The sequence below is a fragment of the Protomyctophum parallelum genome (genome assembly GCF_964188405.1).
Source record: "Protomyctophum parallelum genome assembly, chromosome: 14".
NCBI lineage: Eukaryota > Metazoa > Chordata > Actinopteri > Myctophiformes > Myctophidae > Protomyctophum > Protomyctophum parallelum.
The window spans coordinates 42859665-42880463 of record NC_139709.1 but is presented as its reverse complement, the minus strand read 5'-3'; the positions used below and the strand labels follow the sequence as shown (position 1 = coordinate 42880463).

The following is a 20799-nucleotide window of genomic DNA, read 5'->3' as shown; positions in this document are numbered from 1 at the left end:
CCCCCGATTGAACCTGAATAGCTGTCACCTGACTAGCCAACCTGTCTTGTCTGGATGATGTTTGTGACCATGAACTTATTTGTATAATGACTATATTGGAGTTTTTTGTGAGTGAGAAAACCCACTTCCTGGATGTAGTGGGAAATCTATCGAACCCAACCTGGCAAAGAATCAAGATGCTATATCATTCAGATGTCACTCAAAACTGATGATGTGTTCAGTATATAACTATATACAGTATAGTGTATATGTACAGACAGACCTGGATCAAAAAACATCTACCAGCACTTGGTAAAGTTACTTTGGTACTAAATGGGTGGGGGTTTCTACATAGGGAAATCTGATTAACAGAAAGTGCAGACTATCACAGGAGAATGGTCTCTGCATATAGGAAAGTTGGAAACTATGATTTGGAAACTATCCTTATCTGGACTCGCTGGTACTACACACTTCTGATAAACAAAAGAGTTCTCAGGACACCATGTGACCTAGGCCTGTTGCCCAAAAGACATAGCTGAACAAACCCAAGCCACTCGGTATGATGGAAAAGGACAACCGCAACACCACTGTCATTGCCTGACTGAGATTTTATTTTCTATGCCCACTGGCTACTGACCCTTAGATGTTCACGCTCCTACTTTTATGTAGTTCAGTCTAACATGGGCAAACTTTAATCCCCGCCAAGGGAACATCTACATTACTATTCATCCTATGGGTTCATGTTTTTTTGTTTGTCTCCGCTTTGTATGCTTGATTAAGATCAGAAACATCGTGAGGAATGCTGACTCATGCAGTGCATTTTCATCTTGAGATATGCTCCCATCGTTGGGTCTCTTGTAGTCGCATCTTGCGAATCATCGTTTCCGTTTCCATGGCTACCATTTGTCCGATGCAATATTATCATATCCATCATTATCATCGAAGGTATCTATAAATGTCTTTCCAGATCGGTTTTAGTCTAACATGGTAATTATTCTCAGAAATTTCTAGTGGCTGCAATGCTGCATAGCATTATGGCAATGATAGCATCTCTCTAAAGGCCAGGAAGAGAGCTCAAAGTCTCATTATAGTGAAATGTAATATTTATTACGCAGCACACACAAGCAAGCAGATGTTGACCTGTCCACAGAGGTGGGCGAGAAAAGATTCCTCTCTAATACCCTTTAGAAATGTGTGTTACTAATTTCACCCTCTCAAAAGAACAAGGTTTTAAAGGGACACTTCACCCTTTTTGCAAAAAAATATATGTTAATGACGTTTAGAAGCTTTAGATCACTTTCCTGGGGGTATTTATGTGTGTAATATGTGGTTTTAGTTATTTTAGATTGTAGCAGTGAGCCTGTTGTCTCTGATGTCATGGACACTGGTCTCAATACCTTCCTGGACTACAATTCCCATAATTCTTTGGTGCACTGCTCCTCCTTGCGGATAGGGGGAGAGCTGTCTTACTGAGACAACATGTAGTCCAGGAAGGAAGTGAGCCCAGTGTCCATGACATCAGAGACAACAGGCTCACTGCTACAATCTAAAATATCTAAAACCACATATTACACACATAAAGATCTCCAGGAAAGTGTTCTAAAGCTTCTAAACGTCATTAACATATATTTTTTTGCAAAAAGGGTGAAGTGTCCCTTTAAGAAGCTCTCTCTGTGGTGCACTTTTAATCCAGTCAAAACATAGGTCAAAGCCTTCGCCAACTGGCCTACCCAGATCTGAGGAAGTGTCTGGTGGCTTGAGACGTTACCAAAGTAAACTTGCATTTGGGAGCGGCAATACTGGTGTGCATAGTTTATATTCTTGAATAACTTTTTGATCCAGCCACCAGCCTGTGTGTGTGTGTGTGTGTGTTTATATCTATATTTTATAAATATAGATATAGAAAATACATTTGAAGTTGTTTATGCATTGTTTTTCAATGTATGCACCATCCTCAACAACATAAATGCCATGTATGCACAAAACAAACCTGGAAATGTGATTCTAATAGCATGACACACCACGATGGATGGATTGGCAGACAAGACAGACAGACTGACAAGACATAAAGACAAGTAAACAGACAGATGCTATAGGTAGGCAATCATCCAGGTAGTCCATTAGCCAGCTAGTCAGTCAGTCAGCCAGCAAGCGAGCCAGCCAGCGAGCCAGCCAGCCAGCCATCCACAGAATCTAAACTAGATAAAGTGGGGCACAGGTCTCCACCCACCAGACCAGGTCAGGTTGTCGTCTGCTGGTGGCACTATAATAGGCCAATGTGAAAAGGGTGCCATTTCTTCTTACGCCTTTGTTGGCAATTGGATGGTTTTAGGCATTTTGTTCCAAATAATGTGTTTAGCAAAAATCCACCTGTTGGTGGCACTGTAACAGGCCAAAGTGAAAAAGGTGGGATATATTCCTTAATTGTACACGGACAGTCGGACTACTTTTACAGTATAAGGGATTGAAGGGAAGATGAAGGTACAGCGGGTTCTTCATTGGAGGCATCTGTGCGTGATGTTCTGAAGTCCCCAGAGGCTGGCCCATACCAAATAGTTGCTGTGATGTTTTAAATGGCAGAGCAGCAGCATGTATGGTGTTTAGAACTGCAGGGCCACAAGATAACTGCTGCCAGCTGCTTGTAAGTGTGAACAGCACCACATAATAAGGACTCAATCAATCAGTCAATCAGTTGGAGCTCCATTATATTCACTCTGTGAGAACCTTCAAGACCAACCAAACACAGTCAGGCTTTTGTATTTGAGTCTGAGTGCAATCACTGCCACTTTTCATCACCATCTATCTGTCATTTCCCTTCATATTGCAGCGTATGCTCTGTCATTTTCTCTCTCTCTCTCTCTCTCTCTCTCTCATATACTGTGTGTGTGTATACACGCTGCTCGCATGAATGCAGACCAGCCTCTCGTCTTTAGCGTAAATAAAAATAAATGTTTTGCTACTCACCAAAACAAAGGCAGGTTGTGTCATTAGGAAGCCTACTTTCCTTAGTGGAAGCACTCTGAGCTACACGTATAAACGGTACTTTTTGGCCAAAATGGGATTTTGTTTCCACCCGGGAAAAAAACTACTTTTAGTTACTCCACTGCGCCTTCTACCAATATTGCCCAGAGAATTGCCTCATAGAGAATATTTTTCTTCCGGTGAAATAAAATCCCTTTCTGGCCAAGAAATACCGTTAATTTATACATGTGTTGGGGGGCTCAGAGTGCTCCCACTAAGGAATGTATAGGCTGACACAACCCGCCTTAGTTTTGGTGAGTAGCAAAAACGTTCTTTTTATTTACGCTAAAGACGAGAGGCTGGTCTGCATTCATGCGAGCGGCGGAAGTCGGACAGTAACATAGCTCTAAACGCAACGCATTAGAGCTACAGTATGGACCAGAGATATGCATAATCCTAATCTGCTGCACTTGCAGAAGTAATGCATCTAAACTACAATGCTATGCCTGCAAGCATAAATGGTAAACTAGCTATGCTGTTACATCCACCCCTACCTCTACCTGTCCGGACATACTGATATGCAGCCAGCCAAATGTATTACTGAACATTCACCCATAGCCCTTTAACCCATTCTGGGCGGGGTTCCCTATTTGTACCTTACCCCCTCAGGCCGGGAACCCATATTTGGGTTCTGTACAGTATGTACAGTATTCAAAAATGTAAAAATTTTGATTCTGCTATATCAATATTTGAATTTTTCAGAAACCTTAGGTCAGGATTTAGAGGTGTTTTTAGAATCGGCCTTAGGCCTGAATGGGTTAACAGTTGTCACCTAATTTATACATGCTGCAACTTCTCCCTATTGGCTATGAGGTGAGCGACAAATCAAGCACAAATCATGTGAGTCTGAATGAGCTATGTCTAAAGTGGTTACCCGGACACAGTTGTAAACACAACAAAATATGATTGCTACCTTCCTTCAAAAATAGTAGAAACATATAGAACATTGATATGATGTTTTGTTTTCTCGTTTTGTGTTTTGTTTCTGTTTTGTTGTTTTTTTGTTCTTTTTTTTTCTTCTGTTAACTGTATTGTCCTGTCTGTCTTTGTTTTTGTTTTATGTTATGTTTATTTGTTTTTGTTGTTTTTTTCTCCCTTCCGTTTGCTTTGTTGTACTATTTTACTTATGAAAGCCATTTATTTTTTAGAAGGGTAGGCACTATAAGCTTTGGCTTCAGCCTACACCTTTTTGGTCTGTTTCTTTTGCAAAAAAAAATGTATCGATTTGATTGATTTGTTATAATGACCAAAACAAATAAAACTCTACTCTACTCTACTTTAAGGATTCACCTCCAGTAAACTTCCTCATGCCTGAAGCCTGCATGTTCCATTTCTACAGAAACCTGATCTTCACATGGCAATTCAATGACTCAACAGGAATCAAATTATTGCTTAATTTGAAAGTGAATTTAACAAAATGTGAGAGATATATAGCCCAAGCTCACTGAATGTTGAAATTGTATTAGGACCCTTGTTAATCCTTTGACAGGGAATATGTTTCCCCCATGCTTGTGATCTCATAGAAACTGGCACATTAGGCTACTGTATGTGGGTCAGATAGTCCTCTGGGTTCTTCCCCCTAGACAGCAAAATCCTCTGTTAATTTAGCTCTGGGTTTGTATTTGTTTAAAAAAAATCACACCCGTGTGAAGTGAGGGGCGCTCTTATCATACATGATCCCACATCATCTCATGAACAACTGAATTTATGGGATTGGTTGGCCGATTTGCTCGTCTACATATGACGTGGATTTTCCCTTCATTGTCGATGGCATTTAATGTTTGCGTTGCCACAAATTTACGTCATATTTGAGGCACATATATGACCTAATTTCTCCTTTCATTGTCAATGGCAAATATGAGACGTGACGGGACAAAATAAGTAGGGGCTAGCGCCCCTAAATAAAGATAGATTTTTTTTATTTTATGAAATTGAATTTATATAGAGAGAAAAATCAGGAGTTTGCTGTGTATTTGTGGATGCTCTGTGCAGCGAGAGTGGAAAGGTACATCTAATCTCTTTAGTGTTCAAAATGACTGGAATCACTGATAATCACCATAGTAATGGCTCAAACGTTTGGTGGGTGTGTGATTGTGTGCATGCAGCAAAATCCTCAGCCATAATTCAACTGCTGAATTCAAGTGCAATAAAGTCTGTTTTTACATTCGCTGAGCTAAATTAACTCATAAACTCATTCACCATTAAGTCAGAACTGACTTATTGACAGCTTGTAAATATACAAATATTGCATACATATCAAGTCAGACTCGGCCCTCAACAGTTCTACAACTCACCCACTGCGTATTGTTCAATCAAATAATCACAGATTATATAGCCAATTCTTCGATATGATCACCTAAAATGCGCAAAATATAAACTTGAACTTCTCCTTATGTCTAGTCAAGAATTGGGGAGGAACACTGGAGGTCAGTAAAAGGTCAGCCTTCACATTTTAATAAAGATCAATTTCCATCCTGTTCAATATTCAAAAACAGATAGCTCAGTATCTACAAATAATTTAAGTTTAGATCCTCCAGTGAATAATAGCTCATCCAGTGAATTAGCCTGACACTCACACTGAATTTTTATTTTGTACGCCAGAACATTTTTTTTATGGGCGTGGCTAGCGATTCAGGGCTGGAGCCAGGCTACCAGTGAATACAAATCCTGACATTTATATCACAAGATACAGCCATATTTTTTTTGTGTTAAAAACATTCAAATGCTCCACAGAAATATTATCTATAGTCTACAATCTACATCATGAAATGTAATGAATGTTATTAAATGTTATAACTAATATTTGTTTATCAAGCAAACTGTTTTAACTGTTTCCCCTCAGTGACTGACTGACTGACTGACTGACTGACTGACTGACTGACTGCTTGCTTGCTTGCTTAAGCAAGCATATCTCTGTGTATGTTGTCGGTATGTTTGTGACTATGTGTGTCTGTAATTGGTGTGTAATAAGGAAGGAGGTAACATGATAGGAAGGAGAGATTGCCATTGCTGTCTTTTGGCACTAAAGCAGATAGACTCAATTCAGCGGAGCCATCAGATTGGACATGGCTCCTAGCATTACAGGAGTATTTACATCATGATGTGGCTGAACAGATGATGAGATAGACAGTCAAATTAGCTTTTATTAAGTGTTAAAGGGAAATGGAAAGGAAGACCATTGTTAATTGTGTGCTTAGGGTCGTTGTCCTGTTAGGCAGTGGTGTATAGTAACTAAGTGTAGTACACTTTTGAGGTATTTTTACTTTCTTCAGTATTTACAATTTTCAATAACGTACCTTTACTTACAGCTCTACATCTCAGAGGAAAATATTGTACTTTTACTCCACTACAATTATATGGAAACTGTTGTTACTGGTTACTATGTACTGTAGATTTGATTATTATTACAAAACACACTAACCACTTCAGCCCTATATGATATATTTCGGGCCATTTGAACATGGCAGATCCTTCGCCCCAGCCTGAGGTCAAGCCTGTTCAATCTTGGTTTCATTAGACCAGAACACTATGGGACGAACTCCCCGTTGCAATTAGAACGGCAGACTCACTCCCGTAATCTGAAGTCGTGCACCTCTTCAGACTCTCCTCTTCAGACTCCACCACCTTAGACACTTAGCACGCCGTAGCACTTGTAAACAACCTGGGATTGTGGGATCCCTTCATTGTCAAAGCAAACTTTGAACAAAAGACAAACATTAATTAAACCTGTGTATAGAAGGGGCTAGCGCCCCTCAAACATTAAAAGTCGATGGCTGCCACATGACAAGCCAGATATTGGAGGGGTAGCGCCAACCAGCCAACCAACAGCCTTCCTAGAAATTTACTCGAGTAAAAGTAAAATAATTTGTCTTGGAAAGGTACTTGAGTAAGAGTAAGTATCAAAAAAATGGAATACTCAAGTACATTTACTCAGTTACTGTCCACCTCTGCTTAAGTAGTGTGTCAACAGGTCACCAAAACTGCCTTCTTCCAAAACGCCCTTCTTCCACCTTAAGAACATTGCTGACCATTTCTGCAGTGAAACACATATCCACGCACTCATTACATCCTGGCTCGATTACTGAAACAGTAGCCTGAAACTAGAGCTTTTCAATGACTGGGGCGGATGCAAACTAGCGTTGGAAACCGACGGCGGCTCCCTATTGGTTCTCCAACCTATGTGCCCGCATATCTATAGTACACAGCAAAATATCAAGATCAAATGAACACATGAGGACTCCCTGGCCGCATTCCTGGGGGTCTGGATGTTCCAGCGACCCCCCCAGGGACCCCCGAGGACCCCCACACGGTAACTCTGTCATTTCCTGACCGTTTTGGACGTGGGGCGGCTCGCCGGAACCGGGCCAGCCCCCTGGGCACGTTCCTAGATGTTCCGGGGACCCCCAGGGACCCCTCGGGGACCCCCACACGGTAACTCTGTCATTTCTCGACCGTTTCGGACGCGGGGCGGCTCGCCGGAACCAGGCAGGGAACCGGGCCAGCACCCTGGCCGTGTTCCTGTGGGTCTGTAACTTCCACAGACCCCACTGGGACCCCCACACGGAGTTGCACCACTCACTCCACACAGGTGTGATTATTGGTTGACTATTTTACTTTTTGCTCATTAACCATTATGTGCTCAGTTTCTTATCCCCTAATTGAATTTAAACACATTAATATTGGGCAGTGTTTTTTTCCTCCAAATGAACTTACATATGTAATTATGTAACAGAACCCTTTTATACTCTTGGCAGAAACTCACCTGGTCTTCAAAAGACAAGGCCTGTCCAACATCGCGGGGAAATCCATCTATGACAATTCCATCAACGTATGGGATCTTCATGATCTTCTGCTTTATCTCAGTGATGGTGGTCTCCTAGAAACACAAAGTCAGGGCAAAATATGTCAACTTCCGATTTTGCCAACATACAGTAATATGAGATCGTAAGACATTGCATTTAGGAGAACATCAGACATTAAAAATACTAGTTAGTTTGGTTGGTTGGCAGCCCGGGGGCCACAAGGGGCCCCCACCTTGGATGTTAATATCGGAATATTGATATATTTTTGATTTCAGCTGTTCCAATTCCAAACATGCAAACATGACCCGCTTCAATGACTTCCGTCTATATTAATAGACTAATATTTATGACTAGTATTACAATTGTATTGTTTTTTTTTGTCCAATGTATTCGTATTCATAAAGTTAACATAAGTTTAGCTAAATGCATTTGAAATTAAATTAAAAAGTTACTTTTCAGGATTCCAATAAAGCAATAAAAACAAATTAATTTCCAATACTAAAATAGCAAAAAAAATCAAGCTCAAAACATGTGGCGGTACGATGCGCTTTGAGCTTGTAAATCAGCTATTTTTGTGTGACGTAATAGAATAACAAAGTAGTTAAGAGGTTTCTGCCTGTGTAATAAAATGTGGGGCAGAGGTTCTGCTCTGGCCTCCAGGGAGTGTGTGTGCACAGTTTCACACATATCGTTGTCGCCTTACCCCTTATCCCTAAACTATTATTATTATTTTATGTTTTCGTAAAGGCTAAGAAGTTTAGTGTAAGCCGGCACTGACAAAATAGGTCCCATCGGGAACATGTGAACACACACATAGACGGGAGCGAAAACATTGTCTGATCATGGTGGCACTGTAAAGCCCAAACCATACCAAAGGGTCGGGTTTCCGATCCAGAAGAGCGCAGTTTGCCGGCCACTGCTACAGAGCTGACAATGAGGTTATATCTTCCCTTCTTCTCTGGAGTCCTGCCTCAAAGCAGACCAGAGGTAGAAAACTGTCGTTCATGCATATGCATATTTTGCTCAATAGCATTGTAATATTTTACTCAAAAGGTGGATATGATAGACAGCCTTTATTAATTCCACGAGGGATAGTTGGTATGTGCTTATGGTTAGTAGAATTGTAAAGGTGAGATTTATACTGTAGCTTTATTTTGAGTGTTGTAATATTCTTTTTATACTAATTGATGGCAATCTGGGACTTGTTTAAATCTTTTCAAATCTCTTAATAGCTAAACAACAGCTACACAATAGTTGAACACCTGCTGAAGCAACCGCACTCACTCACAGCAAATAAAGTCCCTGTGGTGATTTCTTGAATATACCATAAGGTCAAAATGTGATATATATTCTAGTGCATTCTAGGGTATAATTGATACAACTTTGGCATTACTTCTGAGAGCTGCAGCACGTCTGTGGGTACCTTCAAGGGCCACAGAATGCCAGCATGTCTTAGCATCATCTATTTCAAAAAACGGCCCAGAGGAGGTCAGCATATACAAACACATTAAGGCCAATGCATTCCGTATATATCAGCTAAATAGAGTACGAGTGTGATGTGTGCATCTAAAAATAACTACTATTATGACAATGACTCTGCCCAACAATGACCAACTCAGACGTAATTTTCCACAACTACTTACAGAATGTTCTGCTGTCAGTTGACAGACCAGAAGAATGTTCATGAATCAAGCTAAACTAAGCTGAACTAAGAAAAGCCATTTGATGGGCAGACTGTCTGAGCTCTAGTCCAGGCATCAGTCATTCTCAGCCTGAAAACCCACCTCTTCTGGCACTACCTCACACGCACTATTAATGAATAACTATAAAGAAGAAAAACAAAACAAAGTGTTGTACCCTGCCTTTTTCTTCTTCTTTCTAATTATTTGATTGGCCCAAAACATTGTGTTTATTGTCATGATTTATCACGTTGGCTTTGTCCACAGAATAAACATCTTTAAATAAATACTTTTTGAAAAGTCTATGGGGAAGATTAACGGGGAATTCTTTTCCAGGCCTCTCGTCAGGAACTGCGACCATCTATGGTGCTACATTTGAAAAATAAAACGGTGGTTAAACCACAAATCTTAGAGACATGCCTTTGTCTTTAGACAGGGGAGCGAAAACAACCACGGGGAGCCTGTCATTTAATTTCCTGGGCAGAGTCATTATTCAACAGCGACACTAATAAGATGGATAAGCATCCCACTTCCAGCCCACTTGTGAGACGGACTCTACTAATTAGTCTCTTGTTACATCTATGCCGTTAGTTATAATATCCTAGTGAACACACTTAAAGTACTTATTCTTCCTTCCTTTGATTAAAAGCTGAACATAATTACTCCTATACTTCAATCACTTTATTAGCTCTCTATATCAAAACAGGATTGATTTCAACACTACTTATTGTCTACAATACTCTCAATGGTGAAGTTGCTGAATACATCTCTGGTCTCCAAACTGTACTGAGAATAAAATAAAAAAGTGTTGCAAACATTGCTGCATTCTGTTTGGCTGTGTATAGCTGTAACTGTAGTCCCATGTGATTCAGTTTCACCAGACTGGCACAGCAGCAGATTTAAACCGGAAACAAAGATGACACCTTTACAAATATGTGTTAGGGGGGAATGGTAAAGCAGTTGGTAACGCTGGTGCCTCACAACTAGATGGTCCTGGGTCCTCCGTGTCATCAGTGCCCATATACCCTAGGTGGGGTTGGAAAAAGGGCCTTTCTGTGTGGAGTTTGCATGTTCTCCCTGTGTCCCCTAGGGTAGTTACTAGTTACCCTCACAATAAACATGCAGTACTCCTGGTCTCTAAATGCTGCCTCCCCCTGGCCAGCCGGGGCACCTGATGGAGATGACAAGGAACTGGTTGGAATAACGTGTTCCTTCCCCGCGCTACGTCCAACCGGGCAAAAGAAGCGGCTTGGTCTCCTCATGCATTGATGGAAGCTCCCTCTCCCCAGGTTGGCAGAGGGAGTGTAGCGCCCAGGATTACAAAAATGGGTTATCCAAAACCGTGGGATATATATATATATTACATCCTACTGTATGTGTGTTAGGGGTTAGTGTTTGTTTTCTCTTGTGAAGCACAGTTCTCTCTCTCTCTCTCGCAGTCCCTCCTTGCCAGCTTACATGGTCATTTTCAGCGGATCACTAGGATTCATTTCAGCTGGTCTCAGGCCCATATTCTCCATTTAATATTGTCAAGTTACTTGAAGTTAGTCAATACTAAATCCTGTCTGATAACGCACATCTTTGGGTCCCTGAGACACATCTTATAAGATGGTACGCACGCACGTGCATGCACTCACTCACTCACTCACTCTCTCACACACACACACACACACACACACACACACACACACACACACACACACACACACTCTCTCTCTCTCTGTTGCTCGCCCCCTCTCTCCCATGACCTTCTTACCTGAGGTGCCAGTTCTCCATTGGTGATGATTTTAGCAATGAGGCTCCACTTCCTGTTGCTGGTGGCATTGTGGATCATTTTCTTCCTCAGCAGCTCTCCCACAGACACATACTGGAAGCCGTAGCGCTCCGCAATCTTCAGGCTCTGCGTTCCCTTGCCACTGCCAGGGCCTCCTGTAGACAGGGTGAAGAGTTGTTGTTAGTTCTGTCTGCGTGGGATGGACGTGGCAATGGAGGATAGAGCATGTCTGATACTGTACGTGAGTGCACTCAACTCTGTGCCGGTGTACTGTATGACTGTGTGGTAAATGGTAATGTGTCTGCTAGTAGTCTATGCACTATGCAGGCATGCAACTACAGCAGGTGCCCTCAGGTTTACCTACATAGGACTTTTACTTTGTGTGTGTGTGTGTGTGTGTGTGTGTGTGTGTGTGTGTGTGTGTGTGTGTGTGTGTGTGTGTGTGTGTGTGTGTGGCAACTATGTGGAAAGATCGGCCGCAGACGTTTGATACAGTGTGTGTGGATGTTATGCACTGTAAGCATAGAGGAGTGGGGTGTCAGATGAAAGAAACAGGTATGTGTCCACACATACCTCCTACGTTCTGTTTTTGGGGGATTGACAGCGAAGGAAACACTTTAGTTGATGCTGATGTAGTATTGTAAATTTGTATGTTAGGCTGGTTTAGCTTTGTCTAACAAAGATCGGTCTACTGGAACATGTGGCGTACTATCCGTTATCTTTCATCTGATATTTTCAAGGCTACTCACAGGCCTCATTACAGGCTCAGGCTTCATAACACAATTTTCTTTGTCTGGTTCTCTTAAATTGCCCCACAAAAGGTTTGCTGTCATCCTTTGGAGAAATGACAGCTGAGCTGATGCCTTTCTGTTTTTGTCTCCACCAGGCCGAAGGCATGTGGGGAGAGTATGTTTTGCACTCCGTCCGTCCGTTTGTGTGTCCGTCCGTGTGTCCGTCCGTGTGTCCGTCCGTGTGTCCGTGAACAGCTAATCTCGGCCACCATTAACCCGGTCGATGCCATATTTTGCACACACACTCCCTGGATGCCAACGATGAACCTCTGCCCCAAACTTTCCAGAACGGCCTGTTATAGCGCCACCAGGAGGCCTCTTTGTGCAAAACAACCCGGTCGATGCCAAATTTTGCACACACACTCCCTGGATGCCAACAATGAACCTCTGCCCCAAACTTTCCAGAACGGCCTGTTATAGCGCCACCAGGAGGCCGCTTTGTGCAAAACAAGTTTTTGCACAGTACACCTACAGATTTTGTCCAAACATCACGCAAATTGGTACACAGTCTCTCTAGAGCCATTCAACGAAACGGGTCTTTCAGATTTATCAGACTCCATCCTGATTGGTTAAGATTGGCTTCCAAAGTTCACAGGAGTGCTCAGTTTCAAACAAAATGCTGCAAATCATGAACACATCGCGTGATTTCCGTGAAATTGTGCACCCACATTCCCACTAGGCCGAGGACGAAATGCCACATGAACAATTTCAACTCAGCCTCAAGGTGGCGCTATAACTGGCCGAAAAGTGTTTTTACCTCTAACTGCACGGATCTGTGGATAACCTGGTGGAGACCTGTGCCCGGAAGGGCACTTTTTCTAGTTATATTTACTTTCAAAGATACGGCACAGTGTACTCAGAAAAGAACACAACAGGAACTACTGTACTCTTCAAACCTACAGAAAAACCTACAGCAGGTGGTGCGGACGGCCCAGCGTGGAGTGGGAGATGAGCTGCCCTCCCTCCAGGAATTGTATGAGAGGCGGTGCGTGGTTAAAACCCAAGACATCATCAAGGACAATTACCACCCCATCCACAATCTGTTCACGCTATTACTGTGCCAGATAAGCTCTATTGCAGTATCAAATGCCTGAACACCCGATTAAAGAAAAGGTTTTAACTTCTACCCAGCTACCATCAGACTGTTGAAGAAGACATGCACTGCCTGCCGATCTACCTACTTGCGCTGGGTGTATGCGCAGCGTGAGCAAGTTTCATTGTAATGAGTGGGCAGGGATTTTCAATGCACTCTTATTACCCCTTGTTGTTGCAGGTGGATTCAACCATGATGTCCATTCAAATGATTGGTTTTCATTACTTTTAAGAGCAGTACACTGCACTCTGGCCAATGGCATAGTGATAATTTCTACAGAGTCATGACACTGACACTGATCCTATGAGATGCATTTCTTAGTGCAATGCCAAATTCCTAAGCCTATTGTTATTTGACAAAAACTACTGTATGTGGACTGACATCTGCAACATGAATGCTGCATGGCCTTCCTAGGCGATCATCTGTAACAGTGTCCCTTTGTTCACATGCCCTAGGACTCGGAGGTCCGTGCAGCAGTAATTGTATCTGTCCATGAGTCTATAAAATGGGTCTGGTACACTCTGATACAATAAACTATGAAAGGACAAAATCCACCGACAGTTCACTGGACTCCATCTATGTACATGTTGTTGATCCCTGTTTAAACACTACATAAGGACCTTAAACGGTGCAGAACTCTATCCATCCAGACCACATATTGTGTAGAGTAGACTTCAGCAAGTCAGGAAGTCAGCATAACACTCAGCCTGTCTATCTGTCTCTCTGTCTGTCTGTCTGTCTGTAGTCTCGCGTTGTCAGACTTTTGCCTTTTGCAATTTTCAAATGCTTCCGTCATACAGTCTGGAGAACGGAAGCTTGTGAGTAAAATATAAACGGAAGTCAAGCTTCCTCCTCACTTCTGCTTCGTCTTTGACTGTTTGCAGTCTAAGCATATAGCGCTTGGAGTGGATAACTGGGAGGATATAGTGCAAGTGATCGTGCCTGCTGGAGGCAGGAGGTCTGGAAAGGAATCCAGAAGAGCGGAGCTGAACAAAGCAGCAGCAGAAAGCACCTCAATCGGGGTCAGCAGGTGACGGCAGCGCATTCAAAAATGCCATCACTGCCAAAGAGACTGCCTCTCACGTGTTGGGCTGCTCAGACACACAAAGCACTGTTCCTTCAGCATCACCTGATCCAATCCAAGTGCGCTTGTGCCATGGTCTCTCGAGACTGAAGGCCGCTAGCCCGCTACTATTAGCAGAAATGGAAATAAATAAATAAGCTCTAAAGATATTTTAAAATATATTTTTGTGAACAGAAATGACAAACAGATTACTCTGATTTTGGTGTAGTTCCAGACTCTATATATAGCATTTGGAGACTGTGGAATATTTGTCTGGCTACGCGAGACTAGTCTGTCTGTGTCTCTCCATCTTTCATTACGAAATTGCACAACAGCAACAACACGCAGAGCATCACTGACTACATAATGCTCATTTTAATACATAATGCTTTTTTATGGTGTTCAGTTTGTGGCATTTACCTATGACAAGGATGACCTTGGGCCGAGGTCTGGACGGATCAAACACCTCGTACTCCTCTATGAGTTCTGCAGTCTCTGACAGGTCCGAGTCACTCTCGATGGAGAACTGACTGATGGGCGGTAGGCGTTCATACCGTCTATAAGGGAAATTGGGACTGTCGGGCAACACTGGGGTAACACACAAGGTACGCACGGACACACACACACACACACACACACACACACACACACACACACACACACACACACACACACACACACACACACACACACACACACACACACACACAGAACAAGCATAATCAAAGGGTCATGAATCAATCAATTATGAGCGTTGACTGTATATTGAACTATTGTCATCTACAATTGGAGCCTATGAAAGTAGGGAATGAGAGATTGGCACTAAGAGAGAAATGATGTACACTGTGTAGGAGCTGTCAGCAGACAGAGAGATGGCATTCCCATCTGGCCAACATTATTAAGTGTTATACAAACATGACAGATTTGAACTTCTGCTGACAGCCAAGATGGGAATTGCAGTGTACACTCACAGGCAATGAAATCTCCATCCCTTATTAGGTATTACTTCCTAGTAGCTAATTACTGCAGCTGCAAAGTTTACACAGAAGACTATACACAGTATACCATGCAACCTTACCCTTATTTATATTGCTCAATCCATACATGAAAAATGGTCTGTTCTAATATTGTCTGTATTAAGTGGTGTGTAACCAGCTTGTCTCATGGAGACAGTTTAGTAAAGCAATCTATTCTACACTAGTACACTATTCTATTTTATATAGCCAGGCCCATGAATGTGCAGTTACACAAACGTGAATTTCATTTTGCATGCACATTTCCATGCCGGGTACGTCGTAAAATGAATGTGATGTTCAGTGTTCAACTATGGAACATACACAAACAAATAGGAAAAAATTATATTGATATTAGTCATCTGTGACTTGCAAATCCTAACGCCCTACTTTGCATCTACAATATTTCCTTGTAAATGTAAACCTCCGTCGCTGGTAGCCTTTGTTGTCTGCACTGTGCCAGGTTAATGATGATTACACAATGATGCACATTCAGAATACATAAAACCTCAAGAGTGTTGCAAAAGTGGCCAACGATGAGATCATATTAGCCTCCACTACACTGTAGGAATGTTTGCATAGACATATAACAATTCTTACTGTATGTAAAACCCAGATTATTACCTGCTGTACCATGATTTGAATCCTTCAGATAACACAGCTGTATCTACCGGCATCTACCTCAACAGCTTGTGATAGTTGTCTGACTCTGGACATTCTAATGTTAGTTTCCTATGTATTTCTGCCTGTTCTTACGTTCTTTAGCGTGTTATTGGGTTGCTCCACAACACATGTGGCATATAAATGAATGAACAGTCCACTAAACCAGCCACTGAGTTATCCTAAAACAGAATGCCGCTTGGAAAGAATAGCATTATATTCCAGAGATGTATTATTATTATTTATTTATTTTTAGCTTTTAGCTTTTTAGACTTTTCTTCAACAACGTGTACCTGATCCTCAATGCTTACCGTTTCTGAAGAGGGACCTTCGTGATTGGCCCCCATTGAGGGGAGGGAGGGACTTCTTCTCCTGACCCACAAATGTGTCCCACCGCACCTTCTCTGTTCCTCCCATCTCCCTCACCTTTTTAAGACAGCCTTCCAAGTAGTCAAGAGGGTCATCTGGCCGGTAGTACATCAACCCGGTTAGCAGGCTCTGAAAAACAACAACTAATTAATGAGAACGCCCATTGTACTGTACGTTCCTTCGCGCATATAATAGATTGATTTATCCATGTGGCACTGAGAGACTAGGAGCGACGGTTCGCAAACATTGTGATGTCAAACACCACAAAACTGATACATATACTATAGGCACGGACCCCCATTTGAAAAGGTTTTGTGCAAGAGTATTTTTTGTTGTTAGATTAGATTGAATACAGAATACAGAACTGTCTATAGACTAGACTAGACCAGAATAGTCTTTGTACTGTAGATGGGGAGACAGTGAAACACTGGAGACAGTGAAACTGTGAATATTCATTCTTATAATTCTCTCACTGGGAAAACTTTTAGCCAATTAAATAATAGTGAAATTAAATTGTTCCTCATTTTGTTGGGGTCCCCCTGAAACCGCCTCAAGGATCCCTGTGGGTCCCTAGACCCCACTTTGAGAACCTTTCAGCTAGAGAAAAAATGAGAGGCAGTCCTGACTCCTGACATACTGTACACAAGAATCCAAAGTGATGACTGAAAGTTAAAAGGTTTCAGTGTGTGGTCCCAGCATAATGTTGATTACAGTGTGTAGTCTCACCATTAGTTTGTATTGATGTCTTGGTTCTGCATCAATGTGTGAAAAAACAACAGCAACAGGAAGGGTCAATAAAAGCCAAAGTATGATGCCCATCAATTTAGAGTCAGCTTTTCTCAGAATTTGAAAGAACTGACCTGACTGACAAATGTGAGAACTGTGTTTTTATGCCAAGAGAGAAACCAGGCTAGTGCATGAGATCTGGCCCTTAACCCTGAATGTTCTTAAACAATGAATTCCCCTGGGACAGAAGACATCCTTCCAATTTGATATACAGTTTCCACCCATTAAACCGCCCACAGAAACAAAGACTTATTCTCAATCCAACTAAATTCTAACTAGCATTTAGATATTTTTGGCAAGACTGTGACATTATAATGAAATTCAATAGGGTTTTGTATCAAGGGAAGGGACGATATTGCAAACATAAATTGTAATTGTAATCTTGTACTTTACTGGCTGTAATGAGAATAACTGTTTGTAATTGTGACACACACATTACCTGTCTCTTGAAATCAGACAAATGAATAAGATTGGTTAATTAAATTTGATTGGTTTCAGTATGCATCTGCCTATTGCCTTTTTCTAATGATAATGGAATGTGATCTATAGGTTCTGCCGTTGTGTTTCCTTCCCTTGTGGTGCATGGTAAACAACCATTTGATATTATAGAATCATCTGATTTTAGTCTTTAAAATATAGAGGACTGAGGAGTCGGGGACAATGTCTTTGGTTTTTACATCTTTATGTTCATATTCAAATGTGATTTAACACAATATAGAAGTCCTTTGAGAATATTATATTGACATGTGAGCTATTTATTTCTCGAATGAAAGAGAATTGTAACCTAAAACATGCATGCATTGGGTGGGTCACATACGCGCAAATTCTATATCTGCACGCTGATGTCAAGTTATGATTCACATTATTTCATTGACTTGTCTAGAATACATCTTTATGACACTTTAATTGGCACAAGGTCTGTCCACCACTGCTCTGCAAAAACCTCTCGAAGCGCACGTACGCCTCACCTCAAATAGTTGTGGTATCTCGCGTCTTGCGAGATACTCCTTGGCATCGCTGGTATTCATCCCTGTCGATATTCTCTGAAATCACAACTTGTCCAGAGTGTCTTCCAAAGCACACTTAACACTTAAAGCGAAGATATTATTTGGCAACGACGGGAACTTCAATAATAATTACGTCAATCAGCGCATTTTCCTTGCGGTATGATGGATTCCTGTAGTAGGCAATGCCTCGGTGATGCAAGGTTGTCTATCTTCCTTCTACAGCAACAGCATTCTGCTCCGTCTGCTATATAGCGCATGGAGCAGGCGACATGTGAATGATGTGATTGACGTTGGCAGTAGGCAGTGGCAGTGTGCCGGCACCGAGTTTGCGCAATGTGCCCAAATTTGGCGCGCAGCCTCGAACGGCGTTTTTTAGCACAACATTGAAAACTTGATACAGGATGAGTCTGACGGGGAATCCACTGTCTTGCGCATGTTTAAGTGGTATTGCTGTGAATGGAAACTGGTAGGCTACATGCGCCTATATGTAACATAGGCAGCCTACCTACGTTTTGGGAGGACAAGAAAGGAAACAATATATATATAAAGGCACAAGGATAAACGGTTTCAACTGTATTGTTAAAGCTGCAATAATAATTTATTGCAACCGTAGGTCATGAAAACCTGCAAAACCTGTCAATCTGTCCATCAAGACTCAGGTCATGCCAACATATGCCTGTCACGCCACCATATATGACACTCCATATATGGCCGTCTCCAGATATGAAGATCACAACGCTGACCTCATCAAACCCTGGATAGCCATAAACACATGGAGAAGACTGGATCATCACCTAGATCTGCATATATGGAGCCGGCCAGCAACTCTACTGACCTCAAACCTCAAAGTTCAAACCCTTATAGATATCCATATATGGAGCTGACCTGTTCTGACATTCCATATGTTGATCCAACCCCACCTGTCCTTCCTCTTTGATGTCTCCCTTTTGCAATTGGTGTGCAGATTTTTCATTTCTTCTCCTCCATACAACAGACCCGAAAAATTAAGGCTCTGCCCTATAGCCTATATGGGCCCTCATTCCCATACACTCAAGACACTGCCCCCGCTGCAACCCTTAGATCTCCATATACTGTATAGAGCTGACCTGTTCTGACATTCCATATGTTGATCTGACCTCATCAAATCCTGTACACAATCTACAATCTCTATGTAGGCTACTAAGACTTTTTTTAAACCAAGAATTCCAGAAATTTGACAGTACAAATTTGACAGATCAACTTTTAATCTTTTCCAACTTCACTAGTAGTTTGAGTAATATTTGAACAGGAATATCTATTGTTAAATGCACGGCTCAATGTTTGCAACAAAGGAGAGAGTCCAATGTTTATTAACCAAAGTCAAAGAATGACTGAAAATGTATACGTGTCAGTAATAGTGTATGCAATGTATGCATTGTGAAGTGATGGATGCAAAAACAAAGCAAAACAAACAAATCAAATGCCATGCATGTGGCTGCATGCATGGTGGCTGGGGACTCAACATGATGGGCCCCAAAATGGACACTTCTAGGCTGGGAAACAGAGGCATTAGCAATTAGAGTCTATCTATTCTAGACAATCAGAACTATAGAGAGACAGTGTAGAGTGTATTGTACAGTGCATAGACTGTAGGGCCACTTGTATTGCATAGGGTACCAGGATGTTAGACACAGGTTGGTCATATGTGATTAAGTGGTGGTGATTACATGCAACGTGACTGGGATTTGATTCATTGAAGTGAACCAGTAAAGACTACTAGTACAAGGCAGCCAGCTGCTCCGGTGTGTTTAATACTTAAATGTGAATATACAACACTACATTTGGCGACGAGGAAAATATCCTGCTCGTTGTGGACTTTTGAACAAGAAAGTGGATTAGTCTACAAGAGTTTTGCGAAAAGCAAGAAAGTTAAACTCGTGAGAAACAATGTCTCTGATACAACACTACAGACAGTAGCCTATACACACACTGTACACAGTATACACAAAGTACTTACTTGTGTCCACCATTGCACATAACCTTACAAATTAATGGCAGGTATAGTGGTGTTAGATAAGGCTAGCCTATGATGAGAAGTTGTCAAATGCATGTCACTTGATAGGCCTGTAACTTTGTTTTTTCTTTCATATTTTTTCCACATTATTTCTGCCAACATAAGAATCCTGCTGCTGAATCAGACAATTAACCTATAGGCCTACTGTACCTTCTCTGTTTCCATGGTGGACATTTCTGGTCTCTCATACCTATCCTGCCTTTGTACTACCACACAAAGAACAGAGTGAAATGCAATATGTTTTTGCTGCCTACTCAGCCTCAAGGCAAAATACACACCTTAATTAAAAGTTACAAATGTAGGCCTATTCCTATATACATTATCAGGATTTGTGTATGTGAAGAAGATATAGTAGCCTCCTCTTGTGATTTTCAAAATATAGCAACATTGAGAGCTGCTATAGTTATACTAATGAATAGGCCTACATTGTTGACAATTTCTTAATTGTGAAAAGTTTTACTTAAATTTGGGATGACAATTTTAGCATACCGCTACTTATATTAGTAGTAGTAGAGTAGTAGTAGTATAGATATCATTTGTAAATAAATAAGGAGAAATATATAATTTACTTAATTTACTTTAGGCATAATTCATTTTTTACTAGGCCTAACCCACTATGTGCATTTTATATAGAGCACTGTAATTTTAAATTCGGGAGGTGTTATTTTATTTTGAAACGTACGGACCAGGAACTCGAAGTGTGTGTGTC

General features: G+C 41.5%; 1 protein-coding gene across 3 annotated transcripts in view; it reads right to left on the bottom strand.

Annotated features, from left to right (window-relative positions):
- The window catches only part of ak5 (adenylate kinase 5), a 62921-nt gene extending 44670 nt beyond the window's left edge, over positions 1–18251 (bottom strand). Inside the window, exons 1-5 of one of the 3 annotated variants that reach the window (XM_083781222.1) lie at positions 18171–18251; positions 16187–16373; positions 14623–14790; positions 11238–11410; positions 7763–7876 (exon numbers count right to left, since the gene is read on the bottom strand). In XM_083781222.1, the coding sequence (XP_083637348.1) occupies positions 7763–7876; positions 11238–11410; positions 14623–14790; positions 16187–16355 (624 nt within the window). In that variant the 5' untranslated portion in view covers positions 16356–16373; positions 18171–18251. Of the gene's footprint in view, positions 1–7762; positions 7877–11237; positions 11411–14622; positions 14791–16186; positions 16374–17998 lie in introns of all 3 variants that reach the window. The other 2 variants (XM_083781221.1, XM_083781223.1) reach the window with 2 other exon arrangements.
- Positions 18252–20799: the final 2548 nt, after the last annotated feature.